Below are 24028 nucleotides of genomic sequence, written 5' to 3' on the forward strand. Positions count from 1 at the left end.
GAGGTGCTCTGTGGGATAGCTGCCCACAATGCACCACTCACAACAGCGCTGCAAATGCTGCAAGTGTGGACACACTGCAGCGCTGGTCGCTGTCAGTGTGGACACACTGCAGCGCTGGCCCTACACAGCTGTACGACCACAGCTGTAAGTACCAGCGCTGCAAAAATGTAAGTGTAGCCATACCCTGGGTGTAAAGCTTTATTATTGCTGAGTGGCTGTGGGGAGCCCCAGACTTTCCATCTGCCCTGGATGGGGGCCAGGGTGCCTGAGAATAGCCCCTAGCTCATGTCCCTGCTTCCCAGGGCATACTACTGCCAGTGGGACTCATGGGTGGGGACTCCAGTCCAGCCGCCTGCCCCCTCCCCCGGGCCTACAGATGTGCTCTGCAGGGAGAGGAGGCCCTGGCCCAGTTGGGAAGTGGCAAGGAGCCCCAGAAAGGTCACAGGCAGCAGGGAGCTGGGCAGGGAAGGCTCTTCCAGTGCAGCTCCCACTGGTACTGGCCCGGCCTCCATGGTCACTGCACTCCACCCAGGCCTGCTCAGTGCCTGCACCTGGCTCCAGCTGCCAATCTGCTCCCCACTCACCACTGGGTCCCTCCTGCTGTGAGGCTGCCCCTGCACTGCTGCCTGGGCTTTGTGCCTGAGGCAGCAGCCACATGTGGCACTGCTCTTCCTGTTGCCTCTGGCCTCAGGCTTGCAGTTGGGGAGGGCAACCATCCCCCAAAGTACACCCATGCCACCACAACTCCATGCCTGCTCAAGGGTACTACGCACATGTTAAAAAGTGGGAGGGTGTGGCCCTGTTCTGGCACCCCTGGGCTCCCAGGGGTTGGGGGTTCCAAATGTTCTTTGTGCCCAGTAAATCTTAATTCACCTCTGTCCTTGCTGCTCCCTGGTCAGGGATGTGAAAAACAGATGGTGTGGACAGCGCTATGTCAGCGGGAGATGCTCTCCTGCCGAGATAGCTACTGCTGCTCATTGGGGGTGGTTTAATAGTGCTGCCGGGAGAGTACTCTCCCACCATCACAGAGTGGCTACAGAGATCTTACAGCAGCACTGCTGCAGCAGTTTGTCTGTGCCACTGTAAGGTCCGTAGTGTAGATGTAGAAAAAGAGAAGGTTAAGGGGTGACTTGATAACAGCCTATAGGAATATATATTTAGTAATGGGTTCTTCAATCTGGCATACAAAGGTATAACATAATCCAATGAAGCTAGACAAATTCAGACAGGAAATAAGGCATACATTTTTAACTGAGTAATTAATCACTGGAACAATTTACCAAGGATTGTGGTGGATTCACTATCATTGCCAACTTTTAAATCAAAAGTGGATGTTTTTCTAAAATCTTTGCTCTAGGAATTATCTTGGGGAAGTTCTATGGCCTATGTTATACAGGAGGTCAGTCTAGATGATCACAATAGTCCTCTCTGGCCTTGGAATCTATGAAGTTAACCAAAGAAAAACAGAGTCCCCCTTCTTCTCTCAGACAACCTGTCACTGTGACCATCACTCTTGTAAATGCTGTTTAGAAGCAAGCCCTAGTCTGGGATCTCCCAACCTCAAAATGCAAGTCTAAGGCCTTGTCTACACATAAAAAACAGGTCAATCTAGCTGTGATGATCAGGCCTATGAAGCATTTCATGCTCTGAATCTTATATTTAGGTCAACTTAACCCCTGGTGTAGACACAGCTAAGTTGATGAAAGGATTCTTCCAATGGATTACCTACATTGATGAGAAACCCCTTCCATCAATATAGGAAGGACCTGTTCTACAGTGCTACAGTGGCACTGTGCTGACTGTAGTGTAGGCATACCCTTAGAAGCTTCAGCTGGGAAAGGGCCATGGGAAGTTACGCATCTTTCAGATTAATATATAACAGAATCTCCAGGACTTAAGGGCTAGGAAAATAACCTTTGAAGTTGCCACTTGAATGGCCTTAATTTATTTTAAATTTGTTCATCCAGTTTCTGTTTGGGTCCTCTGTTTTATTATTAATTACTATTATTATTATTTACATGGTAGTGTAATTAAACATCAAGAAACATTTCCTGCTTTGTGACTGGAAACCAGCCCTCCTGGAAAAGGGTTCCTCCCTATTTGAAATGTCAGTTGGGGGAAATGATAGAATCATTCAGGAAATTATTCATTAAATGAATATTGAAAAAAAATTAAAACAACATCTGTATATTTGCAGTGAGTTCATACAGTATCATGCATATCTTATAATACCTATGCTATACTTTAGGCACAACAGCAAAAATCCAGTACTTTCTGTTCTCCAAAAACATTCTAACTCATGGAATGGAAGCATCACATAACAAGGGCTATCAGACAAACAACATAAACACATAATAACTCATGTATGCATTCATAAGATATTGAACATTTAACACATATACAAAAGACACTGTTGGATATGAGAATTAGATCAGGGTGGAAAGTGTCAAACAAAACCGCAATAACCATCCTTGTTTATTGCACATGATGACTGGCAGAGGGAGAGGTGACAAGAGATATAATTCAGTGATCAGATATCTTGACAGCAGGGCCACTGGGGGGGGGGGCAAGTGGAGCAATTTGCCCTGGGCCCCCACGAGAGTTTTTCGGGGCCCCTGGAGCAGGGTCCTTCACTTGCTCCTGGCCCCCGGAGCTTCTTCTGCTCCGGATCTTCGGCAGCAATTTGGCGGCGGGGGGTCCTTCCGCTCTGGGACCCGCCGCTGAAGTGCCCCGAAGACCCGCAGTGGGGGGTCCTTCCGCCCTGCAACGCGCCGCCAATGTGCCAGGTCTTTGGCGGCAATTCGGCAGCAGGAAGGCCCCTTGAATCCTCTGGGTGGCCTTGCTTGAAAGGCAGATAATGCATGTAATGCATTTCTTCCATAGCCATGTGAAACATCTCTACAAATTGAGAGTAGAAATGAGTGAGGCTTGAGCTGGATTAATTGTAGCGTGAGGTACAGAGTCTTACCTTATTAAAACTGAGGAGAGGGAAGCCTCTGATTGGATTGGATGCAGCAGCCTAGAAATATCTTACTCCTGTCCTCATAGCAGAATATTTGGCAGTATTTACTGAAGAAATTTGCAACACACCTCTTGCAAACCTTGTCCAAACCTTTATTCATCTTATGACGCAAATATAAGAGTAAAAGCTTCCAACTGAAATTTTTCTTCACAGAAACAATTTCTGCTGAAGTGTAATTGCTGTAAAAAGCTATGTGAAAAAAGGCACCGAAGGCCTGTGACATCACAGAGAGGACTTCTCACCAAAATTCTTTGGATGTTGTTGGCTCTGTTTGATTCAGATTGGCTGACTCAGCAGAAACCCAATTAGATTTAGGGGGCAATCTGAATCCCAGAGATCTGATTTTCTAAAACCACTAACTTGTAAAGATTGGATCAGAAATGCTGGTATTTTATCTTAGTTTTTGAGTTATCTTGGTTACACAAAAGTCCTGTGGCACCTTATAGACTAACAGTGAATACCCACTTCGTCAGACACATGAGTCTGACAAAGTGGGTATTCACCCACGAAAGCTTATGCTCCAATACATCGTTAGTCTATAAGGTGCCATAGGACTCTTTGTCACTTTTTACAGATCCAGACTAACATGGCTACCCCTCTGATACCTGGTTACACACATGCCATCAGAAATAGTGTTTATATCATTTTAAAACTGACCATCTGATTTTTAAGACATGGGTAAGGCAAATTTGCTACTAGACTAATCAAATGCTAAATTTCAGGCCAGAATAATTTTTGCAGGCAAATTATAAATTTAAATACTTAACAGATTTTATAAATAAAACCCTGACATAACCTTAACTACAGTGATGTTAAAGGGCACAGTTATGTTCAAACATGCTACGCAATATGATACAGTAATATGAAATACTGTTTGAATGCTAATAATGTAATGATGCAGAGATTATGTACTTAAGGAAGAAACACTGATTACGTCTCATCATTATTACACTTTATTTTCCAAAACTTTTGTAAGTATTAACAGACAAAGTATCATATACTGTATAGTCTATGTAAATGTCACTAAATAAAGGTAAAAATTGGCCCAAAGTTCATTTACATAAACTAAGTTAAATATTCAGAAATGGGCTACTTAGTTGCATCCATATGAGCAAAGAAAAGTAATTGTGTGTCCAAATGGGTAACTGCATGCTCAAGAACCCATTTTGCCTATTTACAGGTGCAATTTAGGTCCCTGTTTTAGACAATTGATCCCATTATGTCCCAATTATAAAGCAATACAGGTTCAACACTAAAATATATAAAAATAAAAAATATTACAGATATACAGTACCTTTTTTGCGAGGTACTGGATCAGCTTTGTCCTGTAGACTTTTAAGCATCCTATTTGCATAGATATTTTTTATACCAACTTCTCGTTCCTTTTCCTAAAAAAAGATCCACACTATCAAACTCCATGATAACCTTTTACCAACTCCAGTGCCTCATCTTAAAAAAATGTTAATGAGTGTAATAATGTTCCTGAAAATAGACAACAAGTAGCTGTGGCCTGAGACAAACGTTCTGCAGGCAGACGCCTTATAAAAGGTTTAACACATTGCTGTACCAGTACACTTTGGTCCTAACTCAAATGTGAAAAGCCTCACCTTCCAGGCCAAAGCCTTTCTTTGACAGAAACTGCCAACATGGTGAATTGTGTCAATGGGAGCGAACCTGTGATGTTCACAAATGGGAACTAGCAATCTTATTTTCTTCAGTGATCTAACTCTGAATTTGAATTCTGATCTCTTTTAAGCCTTAACACACACCTACATTCTTTCATATCCATTTTTAATAACATTACATTCAAGAGATGGAGAGGTGACGGGTTGGGTCACAGACACCCCCCCTTGAGACTGTCACGTGATGTGCTGAGACTACCTCTGAGCCCATTTTCTCTGCCAGTTTGGGCCTCCAGAACCCTGTCTTGTTGAGCCAGATACACTAATCTGCTGCAACACAGACCCAGGGTCTGACCCATGCCCCCAAAGCTTCAGACTTAACTGAAAATGGCTTAGCAAGTGCTCCTGTCTCTAGCACCCAGACACTCAGCTCCCAATGGGCTCCAAACCCCAAATGAATCCATTTTACTCTGTATAAAACTTATACAGGGTAAACTCCTAAATTGTCCACCCCCTATAACACTGATAGAGAGATATGCACAGCTGTTTGCTCTCCCAGGTATTACTTACTTACTCCAGGTTAATTAATCAGCAAAAAGTGATTTTATTAAGTATAAAAAGTAGGATTTAAGTGGTTCCAAGTAATAACAGACAGAACAAGTAAGTTACCAAGCAAAATAAAACACGCAACTCTAAGCCTAATACATTAAGAAACTGATTAAAGATGAAATCTCACCCCCAGAGATGTTCCAATAAGCTTCTTTCATAGACTGGACTTCTTTCTAGTCTGGATTGGAGAGTCAGCAATCACTCTCACCCCCATAGTTACTGTCCTTTGTTCCACTTTCTTTCAGGCATCTCTTGGGGGTGGAGAGGCCATCTCATAAGCCAACTGGGCATCCAGCACCTTTTATATTCTCTCTCTTGTGGGTGGAAACCCCTTTGTTCTTCTGTGCAAACTCACAACAACAAGATGGAGTTTGTAACCACCTGGGCAAGGCACATGTCCATGAATGATTCATCTTTTTGCAGGCTGATGCCATTGTTTACATATTAGTTTGAACGTTCACAGGAAAGCTCAGATGTGGATTGGCGTCTCCCAAAGTCCATTGTCAGTTCAGTGTTTCTTGATTGGGCACTTACTGAGAATTGTCCTTTCTCAAGAAGCTGACCAAATGCTTCACTGAGGCTACTTAGAATCAAACACATTGAGATACAAGTACATAGCCAATATTCATAACTTCAAATACAAAAATGATATACATATACAGACAGCACAATCATAACCAGCAAACTGCAACCTTTCCATTGACACCCCACTTGACCTCCTGTGTACAATACCTGGTGCAACCATAGGACCCTGGTTGCAACAATGATCTATACGGTCACAGTTCATGTCAATAACATCACAGAGACCTCTCTAATAAATGATTATCTTTCATTCTTCTTCTTCACTGTCTGTATTTAGATTAAGTATTCTGTATTTAAAGCTAAAATTGGTTTATACTGCACAGTCTACAAGTAATCTGTTCAGAAGTATGGAGCAAAAATTTTGTTTCCACAGTTTGTTTTATTTATAACATGCCTTCTTTGTCCATATTTTATAAACTATTATTCAGCAGAGTGGGAAGGATGAGAAGCATGACAGCTGTCTGATTGAAAAAAACATTTTTCAGACTGAAACATATCTTAACATTCCTTAAATATGTAAGACAAACTTCAACTTCATTCTTACTTTGCATCCATTCTTATTGGACAGTTTGACGAATAGTAAAATGCATATAAAATGCAGGTGAACTTTTCAATCTCTAAGTTACTGGCTGTACAAAGTACATGAGAATAAACAGTACAGTAACTCCTCACTTAAAGTTGTCCCAGTTAACGTTGTTACCGTGCTGATCTATTAGAGAACATGCTCGTTTAAAGTTGCACACTGCTCCCTTATAATGTTGTTTGGCAGCCGCCTGCTTTGTCCACTGCTTGCACGAAGAGCAGCCCATTGCAGGTAGCTGGTGGGGGCTTGAAACCAGGGTGGACCGGCAGCCCACTATCAGCGCCCTGCTCCCCTAAGTTCCCTGTGTGGCAGCCGCCTAGCAGGCTATCAATTACTGGCAGTTCAGCTGTCCCTCCCACACTGCCATGTGCTGCTCCTGCCCTCTGCCTTGGAGCTGGTCCTGGGAGCCTCCTGCTTGCTGTGCAGGAGGGGTGGGGGAAGAGAAGGGGCTAAGGTCAGGGTGTCCCCCTCCTCCCTGCTCCTGCCCCTCGCTTACCCCTTTTCCATGTAGAGCAGGGTAGGCACATGACAGGGCTCAGGACAGAGGGAGCTTTCAGGCTGCAGCTGCTGTCTCAACTTCCTGATCTACTTAAAAAGGCAATGTACTTAGAGTGGTGTCAGTGTACTTGAAGGGGCAATGCGCATCTCTCTCTCACACACAGAATGTGTGTCTCTGTCTCTGTCTGCCATGCTGTCTCCCCTCCATTTGTGCTGCCTTGTACAGTGTGAGGCTACATTAACAACAATGTGTTAACCCTTGAGGACTCAGACCAGTAGTGTAGCTAGGGTGGGAGTGGAGCAATGACCGCTCCCGCACTGAGCACAAGTGGTGCCTTTTTAATTTTACTCACCCGGGAGTGGGAGAAAAAAAGGTGCTACCCGCTGCGGTGCTTTTACTGATGGGGCAGCACTCCGGGTCTTTGGCAGCACTTCGGCGGCGGGACCTTCACTCGCTCTGGGTGTCTTCGGTGGCACTGAAGCTTCATCGCCAAAGTGCCGCCAAAGACCTGTGGAGCAAGTGAAGGTCCCGCCGCCAAGGTGCCGCAAAAGACCTGGAGCGCTGCCCCGTCAGTAAAACCGCCGCAATGGGTGGTGCCTTTTTTTCCTGCTCCTCCTCTTCCCTCCACCTGGCTACGCCACTGGCTCAGCCAAATGCTAGCAGCATTCCCTGGGAAATATCCCACCCTCTTCCACTTTTAACTTCACCACCTCAACCAAGCTTCACAATCATCATTGTATTAAATTGTTTGTTTAAAACTTATACTGTGTGTGTATATATATATATATTATATAGTTTTTTGTCTGGTGAAAAAAATTTCCCTGGAACCTAACCCCATCATTTACATTAATTCTTATGCGGAAATTGGATTCGCCTAACATCATTTCACTTAAAATCGCATTTTTCAGGAACATAACTACAACATTAAGCGAGGTGTTACTGTATTTCAGCACAGAAGTCAGGTTGATTGGCACGCCCAATTGCTGTTTGTGCTAAAGATCCAAGTTTTGTTCACCTAAAAACTTAAATACAGAAAATTGGGCATTGAAAATAGAGGCACAGAAAACAGTACCCACAATTTTAGAGGGCTTCTTCAATTAACATTAAATGGAAATATTTCAGATAAGTGTTACGATAGAAATAGAAACTTAGTGCAAACAATCTGCATTTCAAAATAGCTTTTCATTAAAGTGACACTGTGAGGTTTAAAGCTCATGGTCCTGTAATTGTCCCTCCTCCCCAGATCTGCACATAGAGGGGACCAACCTGTGAGGAGGGTAGTCAATTCTTTGGGTCCATGGGTACCCCATGAGCCTGTGATTCACCTGGGAATAGGACAGACATTGTATCCCACTCCTGTTCTGCTAAGTCCTCCCCCAGGATTCCTTGGGGGCTGCTGCAGCTACGGGGAGTCCCTTGTTGCAGTCATATTGCCAAAGAACAAGAGAGGAGGAGGGCTGTTGGTGCAAAGCTGCGTGGCTGCACGGTGCTTCTGTGCAGATGGTCCTGGCCTCTCATAGGTCCCCAGGGACAAAGGCGCTGACTCCATGGATTCTCTGGAGCTGGAGCATCCACCGAAAAAAACCAGTGGGTGCTCAGCACCCACTGGCATCCCGCGGATCAGCTCCTCCTCCTCCCCCACAGCATCTCCCAGCCACCAGCGGCCCTGCCGATCAGCTCTTCCCCCTTCCTCCCAGCACCTCCCGCCTGTCACGATCAGCTGTCCAGTGACATTCAGGAAGTGCTGTAGATGAGGGAGAGGAGTGGGGGCAGGAAGTGGCAGGGGGAGGGGGCAGAATGGGGATGGGAAGAGGTGAGGTGGGGTTGGGAATATGCAGGGCAAGGGCAGGGTCTTTGATGGAGTGGGGCAGGGCCTGGGCAGAGAAGGGGTCCAGCACCTCCCGGGAAATCCCGAAGTCAGCATCTCTGCCTAGGGATATGCCAACACTGAAGCAGACTGCACAGCCTATTCCACTTCTAACTGAATGATGTGGGGGGAGGAATCCCACAATGGTTATTTTAGAGACTAGATCCCTCCTAGGGGTGTGGTTTCCACAGGAATGGATAAATTGCATCACATTGTTGGCTCATACTCAGTTTGTGATCCGCTATAACATCCAAATCCTTTCCTGCAGTACAACTGCCTAACTAGTTACTTCCCATTTTGTAGTTGTGCATTTCAATTTTCTTTCCTAAGTGTAGTACTTTTTGCTGAATTCAGACCAATTCTCCAATTTGTCAAGATTGTTTTGAATTCTAATCCTGTCCTCCAAAGTGCTTGCAATCCCTCCCAGCTTGGTGTCTGTGACATTACACTCCATATTCTTTATGGAAATATGCTTATGATATGGATATGACATCATTGAGATGTATTTTATGCAAGATGGGTCTTGTAAGGTATCACTGGAAAAATTATGATTTACTGAATGTGATTATCCAATTTGTATGCCTGTATCATTTCTGTATCTGAAGTAGGAATATTGACCATGTATCTGTGTTTCAAATGGGTTACTTTGGGTGTAACCCCCAACGAGCCCTTCAGTTACAACTATGAGAAAGCCAGACAGTGCTAATGATCCATTAGCAAAGACAATGGACTGTAAAAGAGCTTAGTCTTCCTTTGGACGTTCGAGACAGCCTAGGAGCAATGGCTGCCACAGCCATGCAGAGGCATGGGACCGAGTATCCTGGTTCTGGATATCCCACCTCCCCTTTTGGTATGCCAGTGTTTTTCCACTGGAAGACAAAGGGTTCCCGCCTTATACAAGAGCTATATAAGGCAGGAGAGTGACATCATTGTGGTTCTTCTCTGCCTCCCCACCCAAAGAGACACTGAAAAACACCTGGAACCTAGAACTGAACTGGGAGGAGAAGGGTAGATCCCAAGCTGGAAGGGTGTCTAGCTTGTGAGTAATAATACCTGAGGTCTCAAGCTGGAGACCAGCGCAACTGCTTTTCAAGACTTTCTATATCTAGGGTGAGAAATTACTATTTAGTGAAATCACCTTAGCTTATGTGTTTTGTTTGCTTAATAATCTGCTTTGTTCTGTTTGGTATCTCTTTAACCACTTAAAATTCACCTTTTGTAGTTAATAAACTTATTTCTTGTTTATAATATAACCCCATTTGTGCAATTCATAATTGAGGTGTGGGAGGGTAAGAGGTTATACATACCTTTCTCCACATTGAGGGAGGAGGCGGATTTCATAATATACCTTTGGGTCTGCACTTCAAGAGAGGTGGACACCTGAATGCTGGGGCAAGTCCCTTAAGATGAGTCTTCCCAGAGCTGATCTAAGTGTCTGTGTTGTTCTGCAGTTGGGAGTGGCCCTGCCTGTGCGCGTGCTGGAGAAGACTTAAGAGCCTGGCTCAGCAAGACAGGTAAAAAGGGCGCCCAGGCTGGCAAAACAGGTGGGCTCGGTGATATCTCAGCACATCAGGTGGCATCCTAAGGGGGGCAACCCATCACAGTGTCATCTGCAAATTTTATAAGCATATTCTCCACTCCATTATCCAAGTCACTAATGAAAATGTTGACTAGGACTAGGCCTAGGACCGACCTCTGTGGAACCCCGATACAGCTGTAGCATAACATGCTGATCCAGATTCATCAAATGGTAAGAGGCAGATATTGTTAATTTCTACTAGTTATTGATCTACTTCAGAGATGTAATTATAATTTAATTTATTTTACTTTACTTTTTGATATTTTTGCAGTGTATACATTTTGCATTACATATTCCTTAGTTATCTTATTTAAGAATATAATGAAGGTAACAGGAACATATAACGTAAGACATGTGGCACTTTTATAAGAAAAGAAACCTATTTTAAACCTTGGGTACCTTAATTTTTTGTTGAAGAGACTTAATTTCCATTTGCAAGTTCTTTGTGATTGTCCGAGCTGCTACAGTCTTTCTATTCTCAGCTGCCAATTGACGACTAAAGATGCTACTGTTCAACTTCAGCTGTTTTTCTAAGCCCTAGAAACATTATATATTTAACCACGTGGTATATTCACTGGAACTGCTGAAGAATTTCAATTCACATCAGGTTTAAAAAATAAGCAGAGTAACATAATGAAAAATTAAACTTCTAATAATCATATTCTACTGTAAATAAAATCTGAAATTAGAAGTTTGTAATAAAACAAAAATGCAATGTCTCCATTTACATCTAAAATTAATAAAAGCTGGTTTCAAAACAAAGTTTACCAAAAAAAATCAATATCTAAGTATTCAAAAATTAAAAATAAGTCAATATACTAAACTCCTGATGTGTTATCCAATACAGTCTTTTTTTGGGGGAATCATCAGGACCTGACTCTCATTTACATTAAGGTCCCTTTACACCACTGTGGCAGTATAAATGAGAATCAGGTCGGGTATCATTTAGAACCCAGAGGATAAACTGTAATTGCAGTGCACTGTGTCGGTATCAAAGTTATAAGCTAAGCACCCAATCCTGCAAAGTCTCCATGAGCAAGGCTTTCTACTGACTCTCAGTGGGGGTTTTACAAATAAACAGCTTTCAGAATGGCAGCTGAGTTTAGTTATTCTTTTGATAGAGTAGAAATGAATTTCTGGAGGGTAACGGAAGACCTCACTGTTATAAGATTTTATTAAAAATCAGAAATGGAGGCTTTCCCCATAAAGACAATGAGAGTCAAGAAGTATGAGACATTAAAGGCAGGGAATCTTCTTTATTTTCTCTCATCCTATGCCTATATTACACTCTCTCAGGGACATTATTTTTTAACAGTTCTGTAAGCCATTACTTTTTTACTAAAATATTTGTGTTTGATACAGTTATGAATTCAAGTTTGAATGATCTACATCTAAATTGGAAGGAGTAAAAGTAAGGATATGCATGAAGCACTTTAGGCACCTAAACTCCAGAGTTAGGCTCCTAAATCCCCATGTGGGGCAGCACTGCAATCCACTAAACTTCTGCTTGGCTGCTGCCTAACCCTGTAGGCACCTAAACTCACTCAGCGCTTAACTTTCCACTGTAAAAGTTCCCTAGGCACCTAAGTTTTAGGCTCTGGGATATGCCCACCACTGCCCCACTTTGGGAGTCCAGATGGCTCCCTCCCACCTAAATCCAGAGTGATTAATGAACCAGGGGAAGATAAGCATTGGGCTGCCTAAATGGGGCTTGATCCAGTAGGTGCCTTCCCTTCCAGATTGGGTCTGATTCAAAATCCAGCTGGAAGAGGAAGGAGTGGTGTCCACCTTATAACTTTTAGTCCAGTGGTTAGAACACTCACCTGGGATGTGGAAAATACAGGTTCAATTCCCCACTCTCTGACAGAGGGTGAGAACAGACTTGAGCAGGGGAATCTCCTATTTCTTAGGAGGGTTCTCTAACCACTGAACTACAGGATATTCTTATGTGGGGCTTCCTCAATCTCTCCTGCTGAAGCTGTTCCTTTGTGGATAAATAGTGGAGTGAATGGAGGAGGGGTTACTGGACTTGGGGTCTCCCATGTGGGTGCTCTAACCACCAGCCTACAAAGTCATGGAATCATAGAATATTAGGGTTGGAAGAGACCTCAGGAGGTCATCTAGTTCAATCCCCTGCTCAAAGCAGGACCAACACCAACTAAATAATCCCAGCTAGGGTTTTGTCAAACCAGGCTTTAAAAACTTCTAAGGATGGAGATTCTACCACTACCCTTGGTAACCCATTCCAGTGCTTCCCCACCCTCTTAGTGAAATAGTGTTTCCTAATGTCCAAACTAGACCTCCCAGACTGAAACTTGAGACCATTGCTTCTTGTTCTGTCATTTGCCACCACTGAGAACAGCTTAGCTCCATCCTCTTTGGAACCCCCTTGCTATCAAATCCCCCCTCACTCTTCTCTTCTGCAGACTAAATAACCCAAGTTCCCTCAGCTTCTCCTAGTAAGTCATGTGCCCCAGCACCCTAATCATTTTCGTTGCCCTCCACTGAACTCTCTCCAATCTGTCCACATCCCTTCTCTAGTGAGGGGATCAAAACTGGACACAATACTCCAGGTGTGGCCTCACCAGTGCTGAATAGAGGGGAATAATCACTTCCCTCGATCTGCTGGCAATGCTCCTACTAATGCAGCCCAAAATGCCATTGGCCTTCTTGGCAACAAGGACACACTGCTGACTCATATCCAGCTTCTCATCCACTGTCATCCCAGATCTTTCTCCAGATGCGCTTAGGCCATGGGTCCCCAGCCTGTGCGTGCATTGGATTTTTTCCTAATTGCAGGGATTCTGACATCTTCCTTTGGTACCTCATCAGATTTCTTTGGCCCAGTCCTCCATTGCGATGCACTCTGGACCCATTCCTACCCTCCAGTGTAGCTTACCTCTCCTGCCACGTAGTGTCATCTGTGACTTGCTGAGGCTGCAATTCATATCCATGATCCAGTCATAATAAAGGTTAACCAAAAACGGGCCCCAGACCGCCCCTGGGGCACCTGTGATATCGGCTGCAGCTAACATCGAGCTGTTGATCACACTCGTTGAGCCCGACGATCTAGCCGCTCTATGACCTTGATAGTCCATGCAATCCAACCCATACTTCTTAACATGCGCAAAGAACACAGTGGAGACAGTATCAAAGCTTTGCTAAGTCAGATATATCACATCCACTGCTTGTCTGAGACCACAGAGCTTATGCTCATCAAGAAGGCTCAGGTTGGTCAGACATGACTGCCCTGGTGAGTCCATGCTGACGTTCCTGATCACCTCTACGACTCCTCAAGTGAGTCAAAGGATTTCTTGGGAGCCTGCTCCAATATGCGAGGACGACGTGAGGCTGACCGATGTAGTTCCCCGGTTCTCTTTCTCTTTTTTTATATGGGTACTTATTTGCCTTTTTCCAGTCATCTGGAACCTCCATCAATCACCATGAATTTTCAAAGACAATGGCCAATGGCTCTGCAATCACATCAGCCAACTCCCTCAGCACCCTTGGATGCATTAGATCTGGACCCATGGATTTGTGCATGTCCAGCTTTTCAAAATAGTGCTTAACCTGTTCTTTCACCAATGAGGGCTGCTCACCTCCTCCTCATACTGTGTTTCCCACTGCAGCAGTCTGGGAGCTGACCTTGTCTGTGAAGACTGAGGCAAAAAGAACATTGAGTATTTCAGCTTTTTCCATATCATCTGCCACTAGGTTGCCTCCCTCATTCAGTAAGGGTCCCACACTTTCCCTGACCTTTGTCTTGTTGCTAACATACCTGTAGAAACCCTTCTTGTTAGCCTTTACATCCCTTACTAGCTGCAACTCCAATCATGCCTTGACCTTCCTGATTACACCCCTGCATGCTCTAGCAATATTTTTATACTCCCCCCAGTCATCTTTCCAAATTTCCACTTCTTGTAAGATTCCTTTTTGAGTTTAAGCTCACCAAAGATTTCACTGTTAAGCCAAGCTGGTTGCACGCCACATTTGCTATTCTTTCTGCACATCGAGATGGTTTGTTCCTGTGCTCTCAATAAGGCTTCTTTAAAATACAGCCAGCTCCGTTGGACTCCTTTCTCCCTCATATTAGCTTCCCAGGGGATCCTGCCAATAAGTTCCCTAAGGAACATTGAGTCAGAGTCATTCTCACTCACTCTCTCTCTGACCCAATGACTGCTCCAGTGTGTGGTGTGTGTGTGCGTGTGTGTGTTAGGGCACCCATATGGGAGACCCCAGGTCCATTCACTCTTTCATTATTTAATCCACAGTGGAACAGCTTCAAAGGAGAGACTGAGGGAGCCCCATATCAGAATATCCCACGGCTCAGTAGTTAATAGCACAAGGTGAGTGTTTTAAGCACAGAGCTAAAGTTACATGGTGGGTACCATCATCACCTTCTACTTCTCCGGTGGCCATTTTGTGTGGTGTGAAGCAGGCGCACAACTCATTCCTTCAAGAAGGGCCTAGGTCACACTGACATTAGGTGCCTGGTTCCCATTTGTGGATCACTAAACAGACCTAGGTGCCTCCCTGAAGCCCAGATTTAGGTGCCTACCTCAGAGAGAGATTGGGGCGCAGCAAACACTCCTCTCATCAGCATCTCCCATTGGCTAGCTTAGATGGCTCCTTGCCTAGTGTGTTGGCTTTCTAAGTTGCCTATCTCTCCCTCTTCATTGTATAGGAGCCTAGGCACCAAATTCAGGCTTTGTGAATCACAGTGTTTTTTCTGTGATTTTCTAGGTGCCTAAAAGTTGGCATTGTGATGCTTGCTGTTTCAACCCCTAAGTCCCTGGGAACACTGCAAAGGCAGTATGCCCAACCCTTGGGGGTAAGGAAGGAACATTACCCATAGCTCTCTAGCAGCCTCCTACAAGAGCAGTATTAATGAGCTTCAGAAAGAACAATATACAACCAGGGGCGGCTCTAGGCATTTTGCCGCCCCAAGCACGGCAGGCAGGCTGCCTTCGGTGGCTTGCCTGTGGGAGGTCCCCGGTCCGCGGATTCAGCGGACCTCCCGCAGGCACGCCTGCGGGAAGTCCTCTGAAGCCACAGGACCAGTGGATCCTCCGCAGGCAAGCCGCCGAAGGTAGCCTGCCTGCCGCCCTCACGGCACCAGCAGAGCGCCCCCCATGGCTTGCTGCCCCAAGCATGCACTTGGCATGCTGGGGCCTGGAGCCGCCCCTGTATACAACCTTCTCCATTGGAGACAGGTCGCTATAGTGCAGAGAGGTAGAGGCATCAAAGGTGGACAGATGGGATCGTGTTAGCTCTGAAGTAGGTTTTAGGGGATTGCCACACCCAGAAATAAGGGGGAAATAATGTTATGAATTTATGAGGAAATTGTTCTTGTATGCTTCCCAATGGCTCCCAATTCTCATTTTACTGAATATATTATTATTTCTTTGTGCTTCTCCTCCCTTCATTTCCTTCTGGAAGAATATTGCATCTTAACAAGAGTGCTGTCTATTCAAATGTTGGCAACAGTTGTTTTTATTAGTTTTTGTCAAATTCCCTTAGATATCACAATGGTGGTCACAATATAAATTAATTAAATATTAACTTTGCCAAAAAAAACCTTGAAATAAATAATATTAGCACTTATATTGTACATTTCATATAAGAATTTCAAAGTACTTTAGATATATTCATTAATAAAGCCTCACATCACCCTCCTTTAACACTGTCCCTCCTCTTAACAGATGAATAACCTAAGGATCAAATAAATTCAGTCTTTTGCCCAAGGTCACATATCAAACCAGTGGTAGAGCTAAGACTAGGATTCCTGACTCATGTTTAATTCACTAGTCAACAGCTGCAATATGTTTGACTATACCTGTACTAAGGAGTGGATGGGAGATTGGAGACAGCTCTCCAGTAGTATGTCATATTTTTAAAGGTAATAGAGCAACAGTTTGACTAATCTTTATTTCCAGATTTAATCCACTGATACATTTTTGCAAGATTTTATTAAAGTTATGGGTAATTCATTCGTAATATCACTAAACTTTGGAAAGCTTTGGATTAAAACAAATGGATCTGAATTTCTGTATTGTTAGCTTGCACTATAAATATTCATTTTATACGCTTTGATTAATAATCTTGCATTATTCTGTCACAAAAATATTTCCTATTATAGTTCTAAAAATACAAGGACATGTTCCATATTACCTGTATTCTCTTATCATTGGCTTCCATTTTTTCTGTAAGGATTGATAATCTATGAGTAAGTTCCTCTCTCTCTGCAAGATTCGTGTCTTCTGAAAGTTTCTGCAACACTTGCAAGGCATCTTTAGTCTTTAACAGCTCTGCTTCAACTTCTCTGAGCTTCCTGGATGTATTTCGTTCCTGTTCCTGAGACTTCCTAAGGAGTCCCCTTAGAGTTCTTACCTCACTATAATGTTTTGCTATAAGATCAGGCAAGTTATTCTCCGCATTTTCATATTTACCTATTGCTTTCAAGTGCCGATACTGAAGCTGTTTCAGAAGCTGGTTTTCTAAGTTTGATGCTTCTAGTTTATGCTGGAGGTCAGACAGTTCATTTTTCAGCTCTTTAATTTTGTGAAGTCTTGCAGATAATATACGTTGAGCCGTAGCATCTTTTTTCTGGAAAACCATATGATTCTGAGTACTTAAAAATGAAATATTCTGGAATTGCATCTTCTTAGGTGGCAACTTCTTGCCTCCTGCATTCAGACCAAAAGAAACTAATAGTGACGTACATATCATTTAATGGTACAGAAAGCAAAATCAGTACATACCTTTACTCATAACTAGTTATCCTAAGCTACTTAAAGGCAGTATGTATGGCAGTGTCCAAAATCTGTACTAAAATTTCACTGTTCAAATATTTTGTGCTGACACATCTATAGCATGGATTTTTCCTGGCAGTATTTGGCCACAACTAAAGCCAGGTCCATATGAGGGTCAAAGGTTCCCTCACTTCCTCATTCTATTGATCACTATCTTCCCCCAGGAACCATCTTCACTCTAGATAGCCTTAGTGCTAATATTCCAGCAACAGCTTTCTCTGAGACAAATGAGGCTTTCTCTGAGGCTGGTAGGATGTGCTTACAGAACAGTCTCCCCAGTGCCACCTGAAACAAAGTTTGTCTCTCAGTAATTCATTGAAGTCAATGTGTGCTTTGTCAGAGGATTGGGTTGTATGAGCTGTCATAAATAGAGAGCTAAGGGTTAATGTTTCTTTTACCTGTAAAGGGTTAACAAAGAGAACCAAACACCTGACCAGAGGACCAATCAGGAAACCGGATTTTTTCAAAGCTGAGGGAGGGAATGTTTTGTGTCTGTGTCTTTTGTCTGGCTCTCAGCTATGAGAGGAATCTTTTCTATCTTCAAGCTTCTAATCTTCAGTTTCAAAGTTGTAAGTACAAAGGTAGAAAAAACAATAGGCTGTTATTGGTTTTGATTTGCGTTTTTTGTATTTACATGTGTGTAGTTTGCTGGAATGTTTAATTGGATCTTCTTTTGAAAAAGACTGTTATTCAATTTTCTTTAAGCAATAGCCCTGTGAATTGTCAACCTAAAGCAGAGATTTTAAGTCTTTTCTTTCTTTATATAAGCTTTCTTTTAAAACGGGTGGATTTCTTTCTTGTTTCCCGTTTTACCCAGGGAATGGGATACTCACTAGGACTGGTGGAGGGGAGACGGCAAAGAGCAGAGAGTACGAAACTATGCACAGATTATTCTCTCGACGTCCGCGCCTCTTCTCGCGAAGCCTGGTGAGTCAGCTCAATCAGAATGTCTTTTCTATCTTCTTTCTCATGAGCGTGACTGCGATAGCGATACGAAGGGGAGGAAATTCTCTTGTGTGAGGAACAGCAGATCGAGCGGGAATCCCTCCGCGCACGCAGCGAGAAATGGCGTGGAGAACCAGCGAAAGGCAAGGAGAGGAAGAGTCACGCTCGACCATCCTTCGTCTTCCGTATGCCGAGTCATCTCTATGATTGAATATCTCAAATTGATGGAAGGCTTCTTGGTATTGTGATGTAAAGAGGTTGCATCAGTAACTCTCAGGTTAGCCCAGAGAGGAAATTCTGGGTGGGAGAGAGAGGGGGAAGGGAAGTGAGTTATTTCCCTTTGTTGTAGACTCAGGGCATCTGAGTCTTGGGGGTTCCCCAGGGAAGGTTTTGGGGAGACCAGAGTGAGACAGGCACTGGAATTCCTGTCTGGTGGCAGCGATATCAGATCTAAGCTGGTAATTAATCTTAGAGGTTTCATGCAGGCACCCAGATTTCTGGACGCTAAGGTCCAGATTTGGGAAAGATGCTTATGATATAAGCCTGATCCAATTCCCTATGGAAAGACTCCCAATGACTGCAGTGGAGTTGGATAAGGCCCTAGATTAGGAAAATTCAATTCATGATGAAGAAGGAAGAAAACAATAACTTACTGCAAAAATTCAGAAAATAAAGTGATTGTAACAGTACACACCCTAACAAATCTGCATCTAGGAATTCTATATACAACTGTATCACTTTCAAACCATCTTTTGATTTGAACTAAATAAAAAATAGCTTATAAGCACAAATGTAGTGTTGTTTAAATTATCAAGCATTTAGAATATACAGTTTTCCATTTTATATACCATACTTGATAAATATTCTTGACAGCCTGAAATTCTAAGGGTACCACTGCTAAGCATCAATGTCCCTTTCCGAAGTATAACTGAAAATTTAAAGTGTTGGGACTGTAAGTCTGACTATTTTCCTTGCTTTTATGCATAAATTCAATTTCATAGCAGCTCTAAGGCATTCCAGGAAGTACATTGCTAGAGAATTAGTATCATAATTTATATAGCACCCAAAATCTCCTTGCCATTTTAAAGATAAAATGTGTATTCAGGGTCCCTGCCTTAAAGAGGTGGTAATCTAGAGCCGGGTCCCTTTTTTAAAGAATATCAGGGTTGGAAGGGACTCAGGAGATCATCCAGTCCAACCTGCTGCTTGAAGCAGATTTTTGCCCCAGATCCCTAAATGGCCCCCTCAAGGATTGAGCTCACAATGCTGTATTTAGCAGGCCAATGCTCCCTCTGGGAGCACTGGCTATGAACTATTTACAAGAGCAGGCTCTAAGTAGAAAACACAGATTCACAGATTCGTAGATTCCAAGGCCAGAAGGGAAGATTGTGATCTTCTAGTCTGACCTCCTGTGTAGCACAGGCCACATAACTTCCCCCAAAATAATTCCTAGAGCATAGCTTTTAGAAAAATATTCAGTCTTGATTCTAAAATTACCAGTGGTGGAAAATCCACCAAAATCCTTGGTAAATTATTCCAATGATTAATTATTCTCACTGTAAAAAATACACCTTGTTTCCCACCTGAATTTGTCTAGCTTTAACTTCCAGACACTGGATTATGTTACAGATGAAGGTTGGCGATGGGATTATGCAAACAAGTGATTACACAGTGAAGTTAGCTCGTGTTTTGTTAATTCCATGATTTTTGACTATAGAGTTTTCTAGTTTTAATTATTTTTTGCAGCCTGTCTTATTAACAATTCTTTGAGGAAAAGACTAGGTTTTACAGGCCTTTTGGAAGAAGTATCTCAAAAGGAGGGGCTTGAAGGTGAAGTGGGTAGAAACATGATGGATGAGGTCATGGAATTGGGAATTCCAGTTGTACGGGGCTGCATGGAAGAAGGCCCAAAGGGTATGTTTACACTGCAATAAAAGACCCGTGGCTGACCCATGTCAGCTGACTCAGGATCACAGGGTTAGGCCTGCAGGGCTATAAAATTGCAATGTAGATGTTCAGGCTCAGGCTGGACAAGTTTTTGGGACCCTGCAAGGGTCTTGGACAGGGGTGGGAGCTGGCACCTGAGTTTTACAGTCACTCTGTGCACTTGAATGGTGAGAATTAAGGAAATCCATTTCTAGACATGAAAGTAAAAATGTGGGCTTGATGGGGGATATTTTCTTTATTGTTAGTGTTTTGTATAATATGGCTAATTCAACATTATATTGGCTGACAAAGGAGACTGAAATAGACCTAAAGCAAAAATTTATTTTAATTTTATGTGACATATTAAGACAAAAACTATCAAGAACTGGTGATAGTACCAATCTTCATGTGTATATTATTTGGCTATTGTCAAAAATCTAATTTATTAGTGGGGAAACAAGAACAATTTTCTTTTTACCTTTTGGCTGACCATTTTTCTTATTTTTCTTCTTTTGTAGTTTCTTCTCTTTGGTTCCTGACAGTTCTAAATAATTGCTATTGCCAGCTGATTCAGAATAGTCAGTGAGAAAATCATCAGAATAGTTAACATGAGAACTTCCACTTTCACATGCTCTGCTGCACCTACTATAATCATTAATTCTGCTACTACTGCTGCTTCTGGTGCTCTTACTGGTCCTAGGAGATTCATTACTGCCTCTGCCTCTTGTGTAGATTTCTGACTTACTATCTTCTGGCACTATAATACGGAGGAAACAGTCATCTAGGGCCATCACTGTGTTGCTAGTAGAGGACATCGTAAATGGGTTCCATCACCTATCAGGAGTGGAATGTTTGTCAGTTTATAGATATAAACATGAAAAAACATATTTATTTGCCTGTTCAAAAGTATATTTCTTCCTTAAGTCTAATAGAAACAGACAATTGTGTGGTTGAAATAAGGCAATAATTTAGGGCTCATCTTCACTGCAAAAATTAGTTGAAGTTAGAGTTGCCAACTTTGTAATATTTAAAAAATGGACACTCCAACAGGAGTGCCAGAACCTCCTCTTCCTCACCCCTGCCCCGCACCTTCCCCCTGAAGACCCGTCCCTGCTCCACTCCTTCCCCTCAGGCTTCATCCCTGCCCCATCTCTTCCCCAAGGTCCTGCTCCTTCCCTGCCCCTTCCCCCAGAGGCCCCACCCTCATTTGCTCCTCTTTCCCTTCCCCGTGTTGTTCGCTGCTCTTCCCCTCTCTCCCACCTTGGGAGGTACTTGCCTGTGGAGCCAGGGCTGAGAGCTGCAGCCGCCCAATGCACATAGGCTGCAGCCCTGGCTAAACAGAGGCTGCTGTGGGTGATGACTCGGCGCCTCCCCACCTCCCTCACCCACAGTAACCGGACTTTGGGTGTCCAGTCAGTAGATCTGACCGGATATAGTCAGGTCCCCTTTTCAATCAGACTTTCTGTTCGAAAACCAGGCACCTGGCCACCCTAGTTCAAGTTAGTACTCAGATTAATGCAGTGGAGCTAGCCTAGCTCAAGAGTGACCACACTTCAAAACAAATGCCATCCATCAGCCTCAAAGGGTAGAGGAACTTGATGGGGCCATCAGTGAAAGAGCCCTACCCTGAGTTATGGGTTATATGATTGGAGCTCTGTAACCTCCACACTGGAAACAGTTAAATTTCTGATGGGCAGGTAGCATCTCACCCCTGTATTTATAATTTAACAAAAGTGTGGCCTGCTATTTAAAATCAATCAATTTGTCTGTCTTCATTTCACTATTGTGTCCAGCTCAGCACTGGAGTTACAGACTGATTTGTTTAGCAGCATAGAGTGACTGGATTAGCTGTTGCTGAGTTGTAACTGGATCTGTTGTAACCCTACTACATTACTAGTTGGAGCATTAGAAGCACTGGAGCCTCAACTTCCCAGGGCATGGCTATACTGTATCTGGGAGTGAGCCTTCTAGCTCGGGTCCACACACTCATGCTAGCAGGGCTCACCTAGCACTCTAAAAATATCTTTGTAGATACTGCAGCTCGGCTGGAGCTTGGCCTGTGAAGCCTGGCAGGGAGTTTGAGAGCTCGAGCTCCAGACTTAGCCACAATGTCAAAGCAATGTCTACAGCTATTTCCATAGTGCTAACATAAGTCCTGCAAGCATGAGTCTGTGGACCCAAGCTAGAAGGCTCACTCCCAGATGCAGTGTAGACATGCCTGGACAGTCCAGCTAGCTCAAGCTTAAAACACCATTTACTTCCAGCTAGAGATTTTTGTGTGTGGATGAGTTGAGTTAGGGATAACACTCGAGTTATAAGTCAGGACTAACTGTGTTGTGCAGACAAACCTTTAGATTCTAGAGAGAGAATATTATACATAATCTTTGTTATTTAAGAGCTTAACACAGTGTAGGCATATGTTCTCAGGAGTCTGAGAAGAGGGACACAATTTAGTGTACCGGTCAGGGAGTTCATATTAAATTGTGAGGATAAAAAGAAATAATAAACTCTGTTTCATTCAGAAAATGACATCAAACTAAGACATTTCCAGATTTATGAGTACATGACTTAGGTACATTTTCATATGCTTTTGGCATATATCTAAGGAGGCTCAATTGCATTTGAAAATGTGTCCTTTCCCCTCTTGTTTTCAAGCAAAATGAACTGTGAATTTTCAGAAAATAGGGCAATTTTCATATTAATAACAAGATAGAAAACACACTTCTAGTTATTATTCACATGAGATCGGGACAGCAAATCAGAGAGTGTATAATTGCTTATTCACTGCATTTTACTTATTGGAGCCACTAGGAGCTAGGGTGACCAGATGTCCTGATTTTATAGGGACAGTCCCGATCTGTGGAGCTTTTTCTTACATAGGCACCTATCACCCCCCACCCCCTGTCCTGATTTTTCACACTTGCTGTCTGGTCAGCCTTACTAGGAGCTAGCACAACAGATGAAGTTACACTCTCAGCAGCACCATTTTTAAATTGTGATTCTTCAAAGGACTGCTTCCTGTGTGGGGTTCACTCTGCCTCCTCTTAACATCATATGAAACCTGTCAGGGGAATTCACCCCTATGCAGGGACCTCTCCTCTCTCCCCACAGGGGATACCCTAATGCATGGGATATTCTAGGAGGAGTGGCAGGGGCAGTACTTTGCCCCAGTGATTCTGTGCCACTACAGTGATCCATAAGGGATCAGAAATCATGCTTTAGCCTAGGTATTAGGCAAGGATCTACATTCAAGCATGGTTTACAAACTCTGTTTCAGCCATGATTTGGCCCCAGGCATCCAGAAGCAGCAGAAACACGGGGGGCGGGGAGAGATGAATTATGGTTTGAAGACAGTCAAAAGAAAGAACAGGAAAGCACAGCCTGGGTGAGGGGAGTGTTACTATATGGTTCAGTGGTTCCCCCAATCAGCCAGTCCAAGGCCCAGGGCACCACCAGGCCAGCTCAGTCTGAAGAACAAACGGGCGCAGGGCAGGAATGGGATGGAGCTAGAACCTGGGACACCACAAGCCCTGCAAGGGATGGAGATGCTGCCAGGATTGGAAGGGCAACCTGGTTGAGGGTCCCCTGGAGCTCCCCTCCCCCACCCCCGGCACCGGTAGGACCCCTCCCCGCACTGCCCCGCACGGGGCGGGGCTCTCATCCCCTCTTACCTGGCTCTCTCCGCTGTCCTAGCGGGAGAAGCTGTTTTCAGGTCTTTGTTGCTATGGGAACGGGGCACTCTGGCGCTGTGCATCCTGGGGCTTGTAGTTCAGTGTTCGGGGCGGAGGGGGGTGGGTTGTTGCTCCGGCCACCTTCCCCTTCCTATTTCTGCTCGATCCCTCCCACGCTCTCTCCTCTTCCCCCTCCCAGACTTCTGACTTTATTAGTTTTCGGAAATAAATGCGCTTTGCTGTGTTTGCCTTGCTGCCCCCTACAGCAGTTCCCAGAGCCCCCAATCTCCATCCACAGACAGGGGCTGAAA

General features: G+C 43.8%; 1 protein-coding gene across 1 annotated transcript in view; it reads right to left on the reverse strand.

Moving 5' to 3' along the window:
• Positions 1-23802, reverse strand: part of LCA5L (lebercilin LCA5 like) — a 36762-nt gene extending 12960 nt beyond the window's left edge. Inside the window, exons 1-5 of the mRNA XM_032790671.2 lie at positions 23718-23802; positions 20525-20880; positions 16535-17049; positions 10763-10900; positions 4317-4410 (exon numbers count right to left, since the gene is read on the reverse strand). Of these exons, the coding sequence (XP_032646562.1) occupies positions 4317-4410; positions 10763-10900; positions 16535-17049; positions 20525-20861 (1084 nt within the window). The 5' untranslated portion in view covers positions 20862-20880; positions 23718-23802. The remainder of the gene's footprint in view (positions 1-4316; positions 4411-10762; positions 10901-16534; positions 17050-20524; positions 20881-23717) is intronic.
• Between the last annotated feature and the right edge of the window lie 226 nt (positions 23803-24028).

This window comes from Chelonoidis abingdonii, chromosome 1 (genome assembly GCF_003597395.2).
Source record: "Chelonoidis abingdonii isolate Lonesome George chromosome 1, CheloAbing_2.0, whole genome shotgun sequence".
In the NCBI taxonomy this organism is placed as follows: Eukaryota; Metazoa; Chordata; order Testudines; family Testudinidae; genus Chelonoidis; species Chelonoidis abingdonii.